Here is a 15046-nt window from a genome sequence, read left to right as displayed (position 1 = left end):
CGGCCTTAGACTAGCTCACAGACCTAGATATTTCTCTCTGACCTCTAACCATATGAAAGAAGAAAACAATAATTGGAATTGATGGAAAATTTTCATGTCTTACCATGAAAATGACGTTGAGAGTGAAAAACAATTGAGTTGGAAATTCCAACCAGAAAAGCTTTGGCTGAACAAAACTTCTTATAGGTAAGTTGATAACAGATTATTTGCGGATACGTTTGTCAAGATATACAACCTCCTGAAACGATAGTAAGGGCGTGCTTCTCGGTGGAGTCACACCCTGTTTATATCTTGACTGTCCCACAACCGCACCCCTAACCGTTTATTTCTTTACGAGTACCACACAACCTGGGTGCTGAGAGGGGTGAACAAATATAGCTTTTTAGTTTATATGAAAGGGTAGGTAAAATATTATTTAAGTGAGGAGGTTCTTATTTTGGAGCGACGAACGCTTGGCAGAAATCATTTATTTTCAAATGAAAATCAGAGTGGATAGCCATTGTGTATGTGATTCTGGTTTCTCCTTGGTTCAAGTTTATATCTTATATATAATTAATTGAGTGAAAAGATGTATTATATGTGCAGTGTTCAGCATTCACAGTTAGCAACGCGTTAAGAGCTTTGAGTCAGAAGTCGATAGCTTATTCCTTTAAATTCAAACAATTAAAACATGTTTCAACAATTTTACAACTAATATGTAGGGTAAATGGATGTTTTTCAACATTGTTAATTTTAAGACACATTTATTAGGGGGCTAAAATAAAAGGTTATTTGCAGACTGAACACAGTTCTCCCCGAACTTAACGTTAACTTTGTTTAGATCCAAATCTGAATACTTATCTACGTTCTAACTTTCTGCTTCTCCTCCACAACTCCTTTAGTTTTAAGTGAGTATAATAGGTAAACAGTATCAAATCTCAGAAAAAAAGGGCAGAATATTGAAATAAATTCTTATAACAGAAAGGCACTCGGCTTTAATTATTCTTACTAGAAGATAAATTTGAAGAGAAAACTTTTTAATAGTTGAGATAGCAGCACTTTGTTTGTACCTAGCACGCGGGGGCGAGTACGCGCGACAAACGTTATCGTAATAATATTATGGATAAAACTCTCATTCAAAAGAATCCTGTCTGTACAAATTATAAATTCGGCATTGAAAATGTACCTAATAAAAATGACAAACGCAAAAAAGTATGAATAGTGAATTGTATTTGATTTACGACTTTTGGAGAGATTCAGAGAAGATCTAGAATCTAAAATACGCGTTAATATTCGTCAAACGATAAAAGAAAAAGGTCCGATCAATATTTCCTTCTTCACAATATTCTCCCAGTCTTAAATTTGAATAGAAGACAGATAAATCAGGAGAGAAAAGCGGTCCAGTCATCAGTATGCAGCCTCGTAAATAAGGACCTGGCGATCTGAATTTGGGGCGATCGAAAAATTATCGGACGCGCCCTTTTCCATTTTCCTTATTTAAGGCTTTTAGGGAGAAAAGCAATTTCGGGATACGACCCAGAACCTTTTAAGACGTGTAATAGGTATTTTTTTGGGTGGCATATATGTACTTTCCCAAAAAACGTCGAAGGGATTTATTTATGTAACAATCTCTTTGTTTTGATATATGCAATTGATCGGGACAGTGTAAGTTCGATACGTAAAAAATTATTAAAAAATATTTCTTTGTGTTTTTATTACTTTAAATATTTTTAGTTAGATTTTAATTATTTTTAAAATTAATAGCTAACTATTTCTATCAACTAATAATAACTTTAAAGAGATTCTAACAGAAGTTTCTCAAACTATAAACTCGTGCCATTTTCTTGGAAATTGACAAATGTTTTGAAAACACAAATTTGCAGTGTTTTTCGAAAACTTTACAGAAAAGATATTTAAATTATAAAATCAATGTTACATCACAGTTAGTTTCAAAAAAGATATAAAAAATTTGATAATTGGATGTGGTTTAACCTCTTAAAAGCCAGCGTATCCATAAAGACTAGCAGTTAAAAACCCGCTCCGCGGGTTTTTGCTGCTAGGCCCTGCGGGCGGCACTTCGTTGGGCTTCGCCCAGTTTGAGTGATACTAACAGTTACATTTAATAGGTAGATATTAGATCAATGGGTAGATATATAATAGAAAGACATTCTGAACCATTAAACACCCCTCACCCCAAAATAAATCTCGTCAATGAGAAAAATGTTTCCTCTTCCATACCACCGAAATGATTTAATTTTTAAATCGAAACTTAAATTGCAAAATATTTATATGTAATTTGAAAATAAAAAAAAATATCAACATATTACAATATTACATATAACTTTGGTAAAATAATATACTCTTACCAAAAGACTGTCAAAGTAATTACATTTTTTTTAAATATATTAAGAATTATTTTATTGGGATATGTCCTAAAAATCTACATATTTGGGTGAAATAATATTACGCTCTTACCTAACGATTGTCAAAGTAAATACACCAAAACTCTCTTAATTCTTAGGCTGAAAACCTTACAGGTGGGATAAATTGAGTCAAAAAACAAAACTTTTTAAGCAAGTACATTTTATTATACTTTTATTTTTTACAATCTACAACATAATATTATACACTTTCATTAGGAAAAAATCTCTTTATAAACAATATTATCCGTATACCAATCAGTCAGAATTTGTATAAATAACGATGACTGCGCTCAAACTGTCCATGAGAAAATACTGGTTCAGGAAGTAACAGTCCACCCCGTTCAAAAGTTTGTCCTTGAGATTTATTGATGGTCATTGCATAAGCTAATTTGACTAATTGTAACATCCGAAAAAGTGTTTTAAATTCTAGGAATGAAATGTACTGTACCTTTTCTGTTCCCCGTAATGATTTTGGCTTGAATTAAGTTACAGCTGAAATTTTTATAGCACCGCTTTTGTGAGATATCACCTCAGGGGCGCTTTCCGTTGAAGTACATCCTCATTGATAGCATAAACATGACTATTTTTAGGGCACAATATGGTACGTTGACTCATCACTAAGGCATCAGGAGTTGTATGTGTCTCACTGTATATATAGTGAATAATATCTTGACAAATATTTACATTGGGAATAAGCACAGATGATTCTAATGTTCCTTCTATCGAAGGAAGTTTGCCATCTTCCAAGTCCAAAAGCCATTTAGAAAATATATTTTCACTTTCTAAAGCTCTGACATTTGTTTTTAATTGAAAAGTTTTCAAATGGTACCAAAGTATGCTGCTTTTTATGCAAGCGGCAATTAATTGTCCTCGTGAAGTATGTCGACACACTGGAAGGATCTGACGAAAGTCTCCGCCCAAAACAATAACTTTGTTACCAAAGACAGAATCACTTCCCATGATATCACGTATAGTACGCTCAATAACTTCTAAAGCTACACCTGGTGCTTCATCCCATATTATAATATCTGCTTCCGTTATAATTTTCCGATTCTTTGATGTGACCTTACATGTTGTATTGTCCTGTAAATTGATGGGTAAATTAAAAGCAGTATGATAAAACTCTTTTACCTTTTCGTCTTAGAGTGTGAATTAAAGTTTAGTAAAGGTATGTTTTCCCTGTTTCGCCTGGGCCATCAATGAAGAAACATTCATTGTCATCATTTTCATGTGAAAAAACTTATTCAAAATAGAATTATATGCTTGAAGTTGTACGTCATTGAGTTTGGCAGCCATCAATTCACCTAAAGTGTTTTCAGAAATTACATTAAAATCAGATACTTGTCCAAAGGGATTGCATGTAAAAGTTATGACGACGACAGGACGACCAAATTTACGTACCATTGCCATTGAAACTTGATAAAGTTTATTCACATGGCGTGGTCCACCAGTAAATGAGGATGGAAGAATGACTGTATTACCTGCACATACTCCTCTATCGGTGGCTAAATTTCTTACATGGTTTTGCAAACCTTGATAGCATTCCACTCTGAGGTGTCGTTGGTTTTTCCTAATGTAATCTAGGCGACCAGATTGGTAAATAATGTAAGTGCCATGAATTAAATACTGTTGAAAAAGTTTACCCGCATAATGGATTGGATTAAATATGTTTCTTCGCACTGCTAATTTACTTGCATAAAACTACATAGCAGTTACAGTATGACATTGAGCAGTACAGAAATCAGCATGATGCTGAAAGCCTGGAGTCCAACCACATTCACCTGATGGAAATAGTAGTGGGAAAACCATGGGATCTAAATGCTTTGATAAAGTTGCCATCCTTTGAGGTCCTTCAACATTTTTAGGTTAAACAGCGATATCTATACCCGATGACAAATTCCCGTCTGTCTGCTACGTAAACCATGGCGATATCGTGAGAACTGGTTGGAGCATTGTACCTCTGATGAACGTGTAAATAATAGACGTATATCTCTCACCTGCCCACCCTCAGCCGCAATGCGTATTTCTTCTTCCTCGACAGCTTCTTTTAGTTCAATCATCAATTATTTGCATTATATTTTTATAGCAATCGGCATAACATGGATGACTCATACGCACTCTAACAGCCTCATCAGGATCATATAGATAAAGCTGAGCATAGGAAGGTATTTTACCTGCAACTTGTATACTTCTGGAAGTCAGATGATAAACCTTACCAAATTTTTTTAAACAATATGGACCATTACCTGGGATATTAGCTATTTGCGCTCCAAATGAGGCAAATCTATTAGCACTGTATACATCTAGTAGCATTTGTATTGACAAACAAAATTCCTAAAGTTTTTAGATTGACTACAATCTCCTGTCAATCATTCGTTAAGTGCTGGAGGATAAGCTAAAATTTGTGGTATATGGCACTTCAATCGCTTGGTAAATTTCCCTCTCATTCGAACATTCCGAAATTTGACCAATTCTGGTAAAATATTGCCCACATACCTTTTAGCCATAGTAATTAAATTGAAATAATAATCTGAAAATAAAATATTTCTTTTTAGCGATTCACAGCGATAGTTTTTAAAAGAAATATCTACGGTTATCACGTCAATAATAATTCTGTAATTATCACATATAAACATGACAGCTGATGACAGCGAATGGGGTCGGTGTTGTAATATCAAAAAATAATTAATTACGTATAAGTATCGAGTGGAACTGGTTATTTTTTATTTAATTTATAATGGTGGATTTATAATTATATATTATATTTATTATTTATAATTATAATATATCTCACATTAAATAATCACACTGACATTGTACATTGCTTGACACTAACTGGCTATAAAAGTTTTTTACATTGATTGGAAATCCATATACGCTGGCAACACTGAACAATCTGTCTTTCGCGTGAATAATGATAAACGTCAAATTTTAATACGTAATTGTGGATAATTTTTACTGTAATGTAATGAATCCAATGGATTGTCAACTTTCTAAAACATATTCTCTTCGATATTATCAAAAAATTATATGAGCATCGTGTCTTAATTTTCAAATCGTGTCTTTTCAAGTTAGCGGAATTTAACCGAAACAGACAATTTAAATTTGACCAATCAGAGGGCCTACACCGTCCAGACGCTGGAGTATTAATAATATCAGATACGTTGTTTAAAAAATATTTATCTCAATGTAACTAGATGTTCTGGGAAATTGGGGGAAACTGAGTTTGGTAGATCACACATTATTTTCAGCGCCTCGAGTTATATTTTTTATAACATAAATTATCCATTTATTATTATCTGGTAAGACGGAACAATTAACGAAAACATTATTCTACGAATATTCAATAATAACTTGGAATCAGATGGCGCACTTACCGTCTTAGTGTACGAACACAAAGAACGCGTGTTTCGGTTTTCAGATTAGCCGGCGAGTAAGCGGCCGACTGGCGCTAAACGTGTGAGAACGCACATAGTAAAGGCAGGTTCAGATTTGTGTCCGCGCGCTGGCGCGCCACAGTGTGTCTAATCCCAATCTAGCTCCCCTTTATTCATTCCCATACTCTAAAATCATTTGTTTACAAGATACCAAACATTCAGAATTACAAAATACGTCATTTTAAAGGTAATTAAATAAGGAACAGTTTACGAAAATCGCATAATTTAAAAAAAATATTTACGTAGAAAGGCTTCAATTTTAATACTGAACAAATTAAAACGTATTGGAGTGCGTTGATGTCTCTTTCACAACTTCTAAAGAATTATGATTTTTAAATAAGATATCATTAATACTACTTTGCATTTTAGGTCATTTTGAAGATTATTAAATACAAAAGTATTTAAAAAATAAAACGTATATAAACATTAATTTTCAAGCTTTTCGCATGAATAAGAAGAGATTAAATTTTTCTAGTCTTTTCAATAAAAAATCTTCCCAATACTCCAATTTCAATTGAACAACATAAGATACTTATAGCCTTAAAACCTCCGTCATTTTGAAGGTAATTAAATATGAAAGTGTTTAAGAAAAAAAAATACTTAAAATATTATATAGGTAGGCAGTGTAGGCACCGCTTTAAGTACTTTACTAATATTAATACACGTTAGAATATTTTTGTCCTTTCAATAATTTACCCTTCTACTCCATTGTCGTTTTTGTGAACAAGTTAGCATGTTTCGAGTCTTACGTCATTTTAAAGGTAGTTTAAAAAGAAGGAGTTTTGTGTAATAATATATTTCTAATTATTTTTTACACTGGCAGGCATCAATTTAAATATTGTTTGTACCTACAAAAACTTAATTGTTTTAGTATAATATTTATACGATCAAAGACAGAGCTTGATTTGCCGTCAATGTTGCTTGTGTGGAATAAGGTATATTATTTTTTTTTAATTTTTGTGGCATATCGCGGCGATGATGAAAATAATTTGCCCACCATTGAAGCAGCATCTTTTTTACCAGAAGCCCGTAGAGATGCTTGAGCCACCATGGATATTTGTGTTTTGTTGGAGAACTGAAGGATTTTTTTCACTTCTTTTGCTTTGGTTTTTTCGCAACAATCCGCAAAAAGTTTTTTTGGGCGACCGCGTCTGGAAGCACTTGTAACGTTTAACGTCGTATTGTAACTACAAGAAGGTATTGCACCATAAAAAATATCACTAAAATTAATGTCTTTGTTGAGTCAAACGGAATAATTATTCACAAATTTATGAGCACGTCTTCCACATTTCTTCCAACGCATGTGAATTCCAATGGTCACTTCACTAATCGAATGTTTAAGTGATTTCAAAATATCGTCAGTAGGATCTACAAAACAAAATGTCGAATAACATGACGTAATATCTTGTTTGCTCGGTCTTCCTTTGGGTTTCGTAACCAAATATCGAATATCGTTCGGTTAGAAATTGATGGCTGTATCACTGGAATGTGAAGAAATGGCATGAAAACGCAAACAGATGCAGAAAAATTTCAGCCAAATGAAATGATGAGTCAACCTTGCGACTAATTTTTTTTGGAATCATAGAAATGCATAGAAATAAACTTTCAGACCATGTAAACTTTTGAAACCAGATAAATGAATAAATATTGCTTTATGTTATTTTTGATTATATCTTACATGCAATCTGGAAAATATAAATGGTCTAACACGATGAAAAAAATTAATACATACCTTGATTTGTCGCCTCCATTTCACAGAAAAATAATAAAATTTCACACAAATAAACCACAACCATTCAGCGCAGACGTTCAAAACGGACTGTTTATTGGGGTACAGCGCCGCGGCTCAAGTACAATGGACTTTAAATGTGATCAAACCTACCCCAAAGGCAATAAAAATAAAAAATATTTTGCAGTTTTATCTACCTGGGATATTTAAGAAATCAATGCTGAATATTTAAAAAATATTTGAAATACACCAATTTTGTATTAAAGGGAAGCTAGATTGGGATTCGGCACACGAGAAGCTTTACCGGAATGAATTCTTAATTCCTACTCGCCGGTGCGGCCGGTTAGTAAAGCTTGTTTTGGAAGCTAGTGTCAAAGCATAAATAAACGAGTCCTGTCAAAATGAGCAACTTACTAATTGCTGCTGTGTTTAACAAATCGTCGATCTGGGATAAAAGAAACAGTTTACATGGCAACAGAAATGTTGTCGACAAGTGCTGGAAAGAAATCAGTAAGGAAATGAATGAAAACGGTACGAACAAAAGTACGAACTGAAAAAAATTTTATACTAAGGTATATTTAAAAAATCTTTCTTCGTCCGCCTTAAGCTCACTAAACAAGTGATGATATTCACCATGACTTTTTCTACTACTATTAATTGGATGAATACCAATTTTTTATTTCTTAATTTCAAGAAAGAATTCTCCTTAAGTAAAAAATCTTCTTCTGACGATGTTGATATTTTGTTAAAATTGACAGCTGCTATCAGGCTACCGCGCAAATGGCGCGGATTTTACCAGCGTTATATGTGTCCACAACTCGGCGCCAATCATCTCCGGCGGACTCAGGCACTGAGTGCTGGTAATCTGAAAGCCGAAACACGCGTTCTTTGTGTTCGTACACTTACTAATTAGATTCTTACACACCCGTTCAATGTTGGTGTGGTAAAGCCGGCCTTGAGCCTAGTTTAGGACCGGCTTAACCAAACAAACGACATGGTAGTAAGTCAAGTTTTTCATCGAGTTGTTATTATACATCATATAACAGGTTTATTCCATGATTCATTATAGAAATTAATTAATAGCATTCCAATTGAAATGGTGAATTTATCATAGAAAAAAACTGATAAAAGCTGTTCATTCATTGTAAAACTATTTATTACCGTTAACGTAATGCTATATCAACATGAAAATACTAGCGCAGACCCGTGATAAGCCACGGATAGTCTGAATTCTCGACCAATCAGTTATAAATTTAAAAAATGGCAATTAAAATAATAATCTCCTAAAAATTTTATACTTTGGGTAGGTACTTTATCGCTTGTCCGAATTCTCCAAACGAACACTTCTAATTATGAAAATCAAAATTAAATTTAAAACAAAAGTTCTAGATTTCGTGGAACCGGAGGAAGAGAGAGACACAACGGATTTTTAAAAATTACTTATTGTTAATTTTAGTGAAACAGTTCTGTTTTAAGTTATGTTTTTGCTGAACTAAAACGTCCCGTTTCTTGTGAAAATATCAGTTATCTTACTTTCGTATTTAATTCTTGGTTTAAATACTAATCTACAAAAAACCCCGGATCTTATATATGTATTCTTCACCCTAAAGATTTGCATTGTTAATCTCAAGTCTCCAGGTTTCCCCTTACAAATTCTCGTTTTTACGTTCTTACAAGTTCGCAGCGTTATAAATAATTAGGAAGTAAAAAAAGGAAACGCTTTTCAGGTCCGGAATTTATTATTAATTCGCGACTTCCGCATTTAACCGTTAAATAATTCAAGGTAAGCATTTTTATATTTTCACTGAAGGATTTGAAATACCCAAAAAAAAATTCTCCATCCAAAGATATAGAGAACACTACATTGGTTTGTCTACTCCAAAAGTAACACCATTTTAATCAGTACGATTATTAATTAAACCAGGCAATCGCATTCCATCAATGTTTGTCGCCTTTTTGACGTTAATTAATGATATCGCCCACCCTGGAAAGTGCCGCAAATATACTACATATAACTTAATTAATTGTGAAAAACACAAAAATATAAAGAAAAATTTTAACCCGCGACCTCCGGATTCATAGTCAAGTATCTTAACCACTCGACCATGTAGTCCGACAAAATTTGATTATTGACATTGGTTTTTGTTCATTTATTCATAAAATGATACTCCGAGATTAGATTGCTTAGATTATTGCTAACCGAGTATAGAAATTACGATACTAGTTGCGAGCAGGGATGTGAGAGAGAGATGAAAGTTATACATGGGCTTTTATACTACTATAATATATCTGTCTCGCTTTACACTAACTTTATGTCCCACAATTATCGTGAAGACAAAAATACTTGCTTACGATATTGAAGGAGAAAGAGAGAGAGAGAGTTTCAGTAGCACATTGTCGGTAAGTAGGTAAACAAAATGTAAGGAAAAGCTGTCGGTCCGATAGTCCTTATCGGTTAGATAAGCTAAAAGCTGTTTTATAAACATTATCGGATCGCAAGCGGTTAGTTATTTTCCGAAATTTTTTTTTAATTGGTATCCCTGATTGTTTATCTGAAAGCTGTAAACTGTTCTGCTGACACACAATGAAAGCATTTTCGCACAAAATTTAGAGTTAAGATGACGGCAATGGATTATAAGTATTGAAGTAACAGATTGTGCATGTAAAATTCACTTTATAATGAAAAAGTAGTCAATATATTGATGAAACTGCATGCATCTCCCTTAAACATATGTTCCTGCATTCCTCTGCCCAATTACCTATCTGTATCTGACAGTGTGGAGACCCTACATTCAGTGAAACTGTAACTATTTATTATAAATTACCGGTCTGTTAAGAAAACCTGTGCAGTGTACACGTTGAGTGTTCCCGCAGTGCGTTTAATTCGGTAATCGGATAAATCATCACAATGATAATTCATCACATCTTTAAAAAGTTATATAAAGTCGTGGAAAGTGATGAAACAAAAACTTTATTAACTGGGTTATGCAGGTTAGGTTAGGTTAAAAAAAAAATTTCACCTTTTTTAATGACTTTATATTACTTTTTAAAAGTGTGTTGATTTGTCACTGTGTTGAGTTGTCATGGAACCGTTTAATTCAAGTCTAATATGGAAGCTTGTGCAATGATAAGCAGCAGTGTCCCTCAAGGTCATAATTACGATTAAAAATATTACGAGTGAGACAGAATCCTTTTCCAATTCTAACTGTTAACCACAGCTACCGCAATGGTTGTGTTAAATATTGATTGTCCTCAAACTGATGCGCACTGGTGTATTACAGCAGATAGCGTTGTCGCTTTTTCGTATCGTTAGGGCCAGTATTATATTATGGAGATAAGGTTGCCAGTAAAATTATTTAACTACGAGTACTTGTGCCTTTTTACATAACTGCGGAGAGTTCAACAGGTATTTGAGCCCCGCATCCCGAATTTCTACCGATGTATATAAAATTTCTAAAGAACACTTTAAAGTTTTTAAGTTCATAAAAATATGTACGTAAATTTTGAAGATAAAATATTCACATTTATATAGCCGAAACGGTACTTAAATGAAATTCCCTCGATAGAAAAAATCGCAAAGAATGTTCCGAAAATTATTAAGACAGGCGTTGTTCATGCGACATTTAATATGCTGTAGGTATGAAAAACTTACATTTAAATGCAACTTAGGCATTTATTTGTCCAGAGATTTTTGTTCTATTTTAAACAAGCCATTTTTAACTAAATATTTTTACAATTTTCGGTTCATTACATCATGTTTCAATATAAACGTTTAACATTCGTATTTGCATATCTCCCGTTCATACCATTTTCTTCTTCTTTTTGAACGCTTACTGTTGTGTTCCCACAAACAGTTCTCCAAGGAGGAGGAAGAAGATTATAAATAAATGGTTCTTACATAAATGAATAAATGACCTGACTAGAAGCTGGCTAAATAGGATCTGAAACACTAAGTTTGTCTGGGAGCATTCTCACTGGTCCTGGCGACTACTGGCTACTAGCTGCCATCTTGCGGACTTCCACGCAAGCTCTTTGCACTGCCCTCTATTAGTGCATCTGTAAAGCTCTTAACTAACTCACTTCTCAACAAATTAATGAGCCTTAATATTTTATCAATATTAAAAAGCGATGTCTTACTCCACTTAAAAACTTTGTCGTCGTCAGAAGAAAAAAAATAGCAAAAAATAGCTGCAATTTGTATTAGCAGTATTCCCTTTGCGCTCTAAAAGTATGTATTCTATTATATTAGCAAAAAAAGTAATATAAACTGAGTTTAACAACTTTTTCGTTTCAAATAAAATTTTGATTGCGCGCTAAACGGAGCAAGTCTTTAATCCTTGGTTAACGAACGAAATATTTTTAATTACACTCAGTTTGCATGACAAAGGAGCTTGGTTAATTGTTCTTTTGATTCACTTTGACGAATGCTTCGCTAACTGGAGATGAAGAATGCATTACTTTAACAGCGTGGATTTAACATCCTTCTGCGCCGTCATCTCTCATCTCCAAGACTTACTTGGAATCTATTGAGGAATCAGGAGTTTATAATTAAATTTCTAGAACGTTCTAAACCTTATTGCCTTTCTTTGGATGATAGTTTTTTACTGTTATTAGATCTATTTCAAGTCTTAAATATACACTGGGAGCACTGAACGTGGTGGACAGATAAAATAACTAATGAACTTTAATGAAAAACTTCAGAACCCGTTCCTCAAAATCCTCAAATTCCTCAAAAATTTCAAAGTTAATTTTCAAGTTTTGTGTTAAATCAAGTTCTGTTATTATCATCTCAGTTATGTGAAGCAACTGGCCAATAGTGATATAATAACAGAACTTGAATAGCATTTAAATTTTATAAATTGTATAAATTCAGTGAAATAACTGGCCCTAATAATAAAAACACAGAGAGATTCTTAAAATTGACGATTCTATAATTACAATCAGTTCCAGAAATCAAACTTCTTTTTTTAAGTTTACATCCACCTAGTATTTCTTATTTAAGTTCTTTGCCTAAAAAGTATCTCGAAATTCTACGTAAAGAAATTATAGATGAAAATTGAAAAGTGCGTCTTAAACCCAACATTGATTAAACAGTATTTTAAACAATTATTGTGTTCTCAAATTTGCTTAGAAATTATTGATAGTTCCTCGAAAACCATCCACGCTTTTAAAACAATATCAATTGAATGTGACCTATTTTAGAAGGTGTTTCGAGTGAATTTGTGGTTTTTGAGTTTGACGAAGCACTACAAAGTAATGCAAAATCGAATAATACGTCGTTGGTTTAAAAATTTGAACGCTTAGAATTATTTTTGATGCTTTAATTAAATACTGCGAGAACTTGGTCTTTGAAATAATCCTATATGTATCACACCTTAATGGCTTAAGGCTTTAATGTTCGAAATCTCCTTCTTACGGACTACGTTTCGGTTATCGGTTTTATCGTATAACTTAACTTACAGTTACTATCTATCATATGTGCCTGAACTTGGTAAAATAAAATAAAACACACTTTTTGGCAGTTTTTGTTTTCTTGATAAATTAAAACAGGCGGTTGGTGTTTAGCAAGAATTTAAACTTTATCGCCATCTACATACGGAGTGTTATTGTTAAGGCGAAGTTTAATACCAAATCACTATTTTGATTAATATTTATAACGAATTGGTGTACATTGTGAATACTAAAAAATATGCTTTAGATAAATTGAAGGTTTTCCTATCGCTTCGCTTGAGTAGAATACAATTAAAACAATAAATGACTCAGTAAAAAATATAAATGCAAACTACTAAAAAAAATATTTTTTCACTAGAAATGTGTGAACGCATAAAGTAAACAACTTAAAAAAATACAGTATTAGAGCTAAGATTATCTGTGATAGTTTAACTTGATCAACTTTTTGCTTTCTTATAAAATTATTTACAAAATAAATAAAAAAAACAGTTTTTTGCTTGAAATCGAACGTTTCTAGACTCCGTTTGTCAAGCAATTTTAATGCCTAATACCTAATATATAAGGTACACCAAGATATACACATTTTTGGCTTGTAGCTTCCTCTTAACGTCCCGATTCAAAATTTTACACGACGTGGTGCGTCGCTTTAAATTGTTGTACTCCGTAGTCCAATTACTTATCTAGTTTGAAAATGGCCCCATACAGCTGTAAATCAATTAATGCTATACTCAAAATAACAGAACCTTTAAAAATATTTAAATTTAAATATTTTTCCACCATTACATTTACATGTTGGTAGTTTAACATGAATCTAAAACAGTGTTTCTACACCACATTTTTAATCGCATTTTCCGTTGGTCCTCCTAGTTTATTTTTTCCCTATTTCTCAGCGAATTGAGGAAAGCAGGATTCATACATGGAGACAACTTACTAATAAAAATACTGTTACTTTCTTTTAAATCTGATACAATTATTTGTTTCTCTGTTATAAATGGGACTGCAGGCCTTAAACTCAGAAATTGACAGAGTTCCTAACAAAGTATCAATTAAAAGTGAATGCTTTACGAGGACACCGGAAAACGTGTTCATACAAGTACTGATATTGAAATTGAGATACTGATATTGTCGCATTCCGTCATGGTATTTATTAGGAAAAGAACACGTGTTTTATCAGGTGAAATTTATATCCGTGTAACAATTATGACATTTGCAAAATGTAAACAAATATCAAGCTCTAGAATACGTGAAACCAAAATCAAGAATGTATTTAAGATCTTACCTGTATCTAATTTCTCCATCGTTGTCGTTGTCATCCCGGAGCGGTCCGTACCTTCTCTGCGCTAATCTGATCCTCCTCTCCCTCCACAGCTCTTTCTCTTCCTCCTGGTGTTCTTCCTCAACCCCGAAGAAGAGCGCAGTCTCTCTCTTTACAAAGTTCCTCACTTGTTCCTTTCTGGACATCGTTCTTCCTAACCGAGGCGCAACGTCCGCGGGGGGAGAGGCAGGGGGCGATACCTGGATCATTTGATGCTGTAATTGCTGGTGTTGTTGTTGCTGTATCTGCTGTTGCTGCTGTTGTTGCTGTTGTTGTTGTTGCTGTTGTTGCTGTTGGTGTTGTTGTTGTAGGTTTATTTGCTGTTGCTGTTGTTGTTGTTGTTGCGTGAGGAGCGGCGAGGCCATGGTGGTGGGATGCGAGGAGGGGGCAGGGAGATTAGCGGGAGCAGATTGGCGCTCGCCCGCGTTGGACCCTCCGCCCTGCGCGTTGGAGCCCTGGGAAGTCATAGTGTTACCGATGGAGGTCACAGGGCGCCTGGAAAGGAGAGAAAATTTGGGTTAGTTTTCATACAAAATACCATTATACACAGCGGAAACTTCACTGATATTAACAGTGAATATTAATGACCCATATCCTTATTTGTTTCCCAAGAAGAAATAAAATAATACAAAAATTTCTGAAGATTTAAATTATATCATTAGGGGACATAAATTCCCAAGTTACAAATAAGTTTTGAAAATTTTGACTAATA

At 33.6% G+C, this 15046-nt stretch overlaps 1 protein-coding gene across 1 annotated transcript in view; it reads right to left on the bottom strand.

Annotated features, from left to right (window-relative positions):
• The window catches only part of rho-5 (rhomboid-5), a 216834-nt gene extending 202033 nt beyond the window's left edge, over nucleotides 1-14801 (bottom strand). The window contains exon 1 of the mRNA XM_089638330.1: nucleotides 14299-14801. Within this exon, the coding sequence (XP_089494456.1) occupies nucleotides 14299-14801 (503 nt within the window). The remainder of the gene's footprint in view (nucleotides 1-14298) is intronic.
• Between the last annotated feature and the right edge of the window lie 245 nt (nucleotides 14802-15046).

The sequence above is a fragment of the Hesperophylax consimilis genome, chromosome 12 (genome assembly GCF_061612785.1).
Source record: "Hesperophylax consimilis isolate HC1 chromosome 12, BYU_Hcon_1.0, whole genome shotgun sequence".
In the NCBI taxonomy this organism is placed as follows: domain Eukaryota; kingdom Metazoa; phylum Arthropoda; class Insecta; order Trichoptera; family Limnephilidae; genus Hesperophylax; species Hesperophylax consimilis.
The sequence above is the reverse complement of the archived record's forward strand: the minus strand, read 5'-3'. Positions and strand labels throughout refer to the sequence as shown.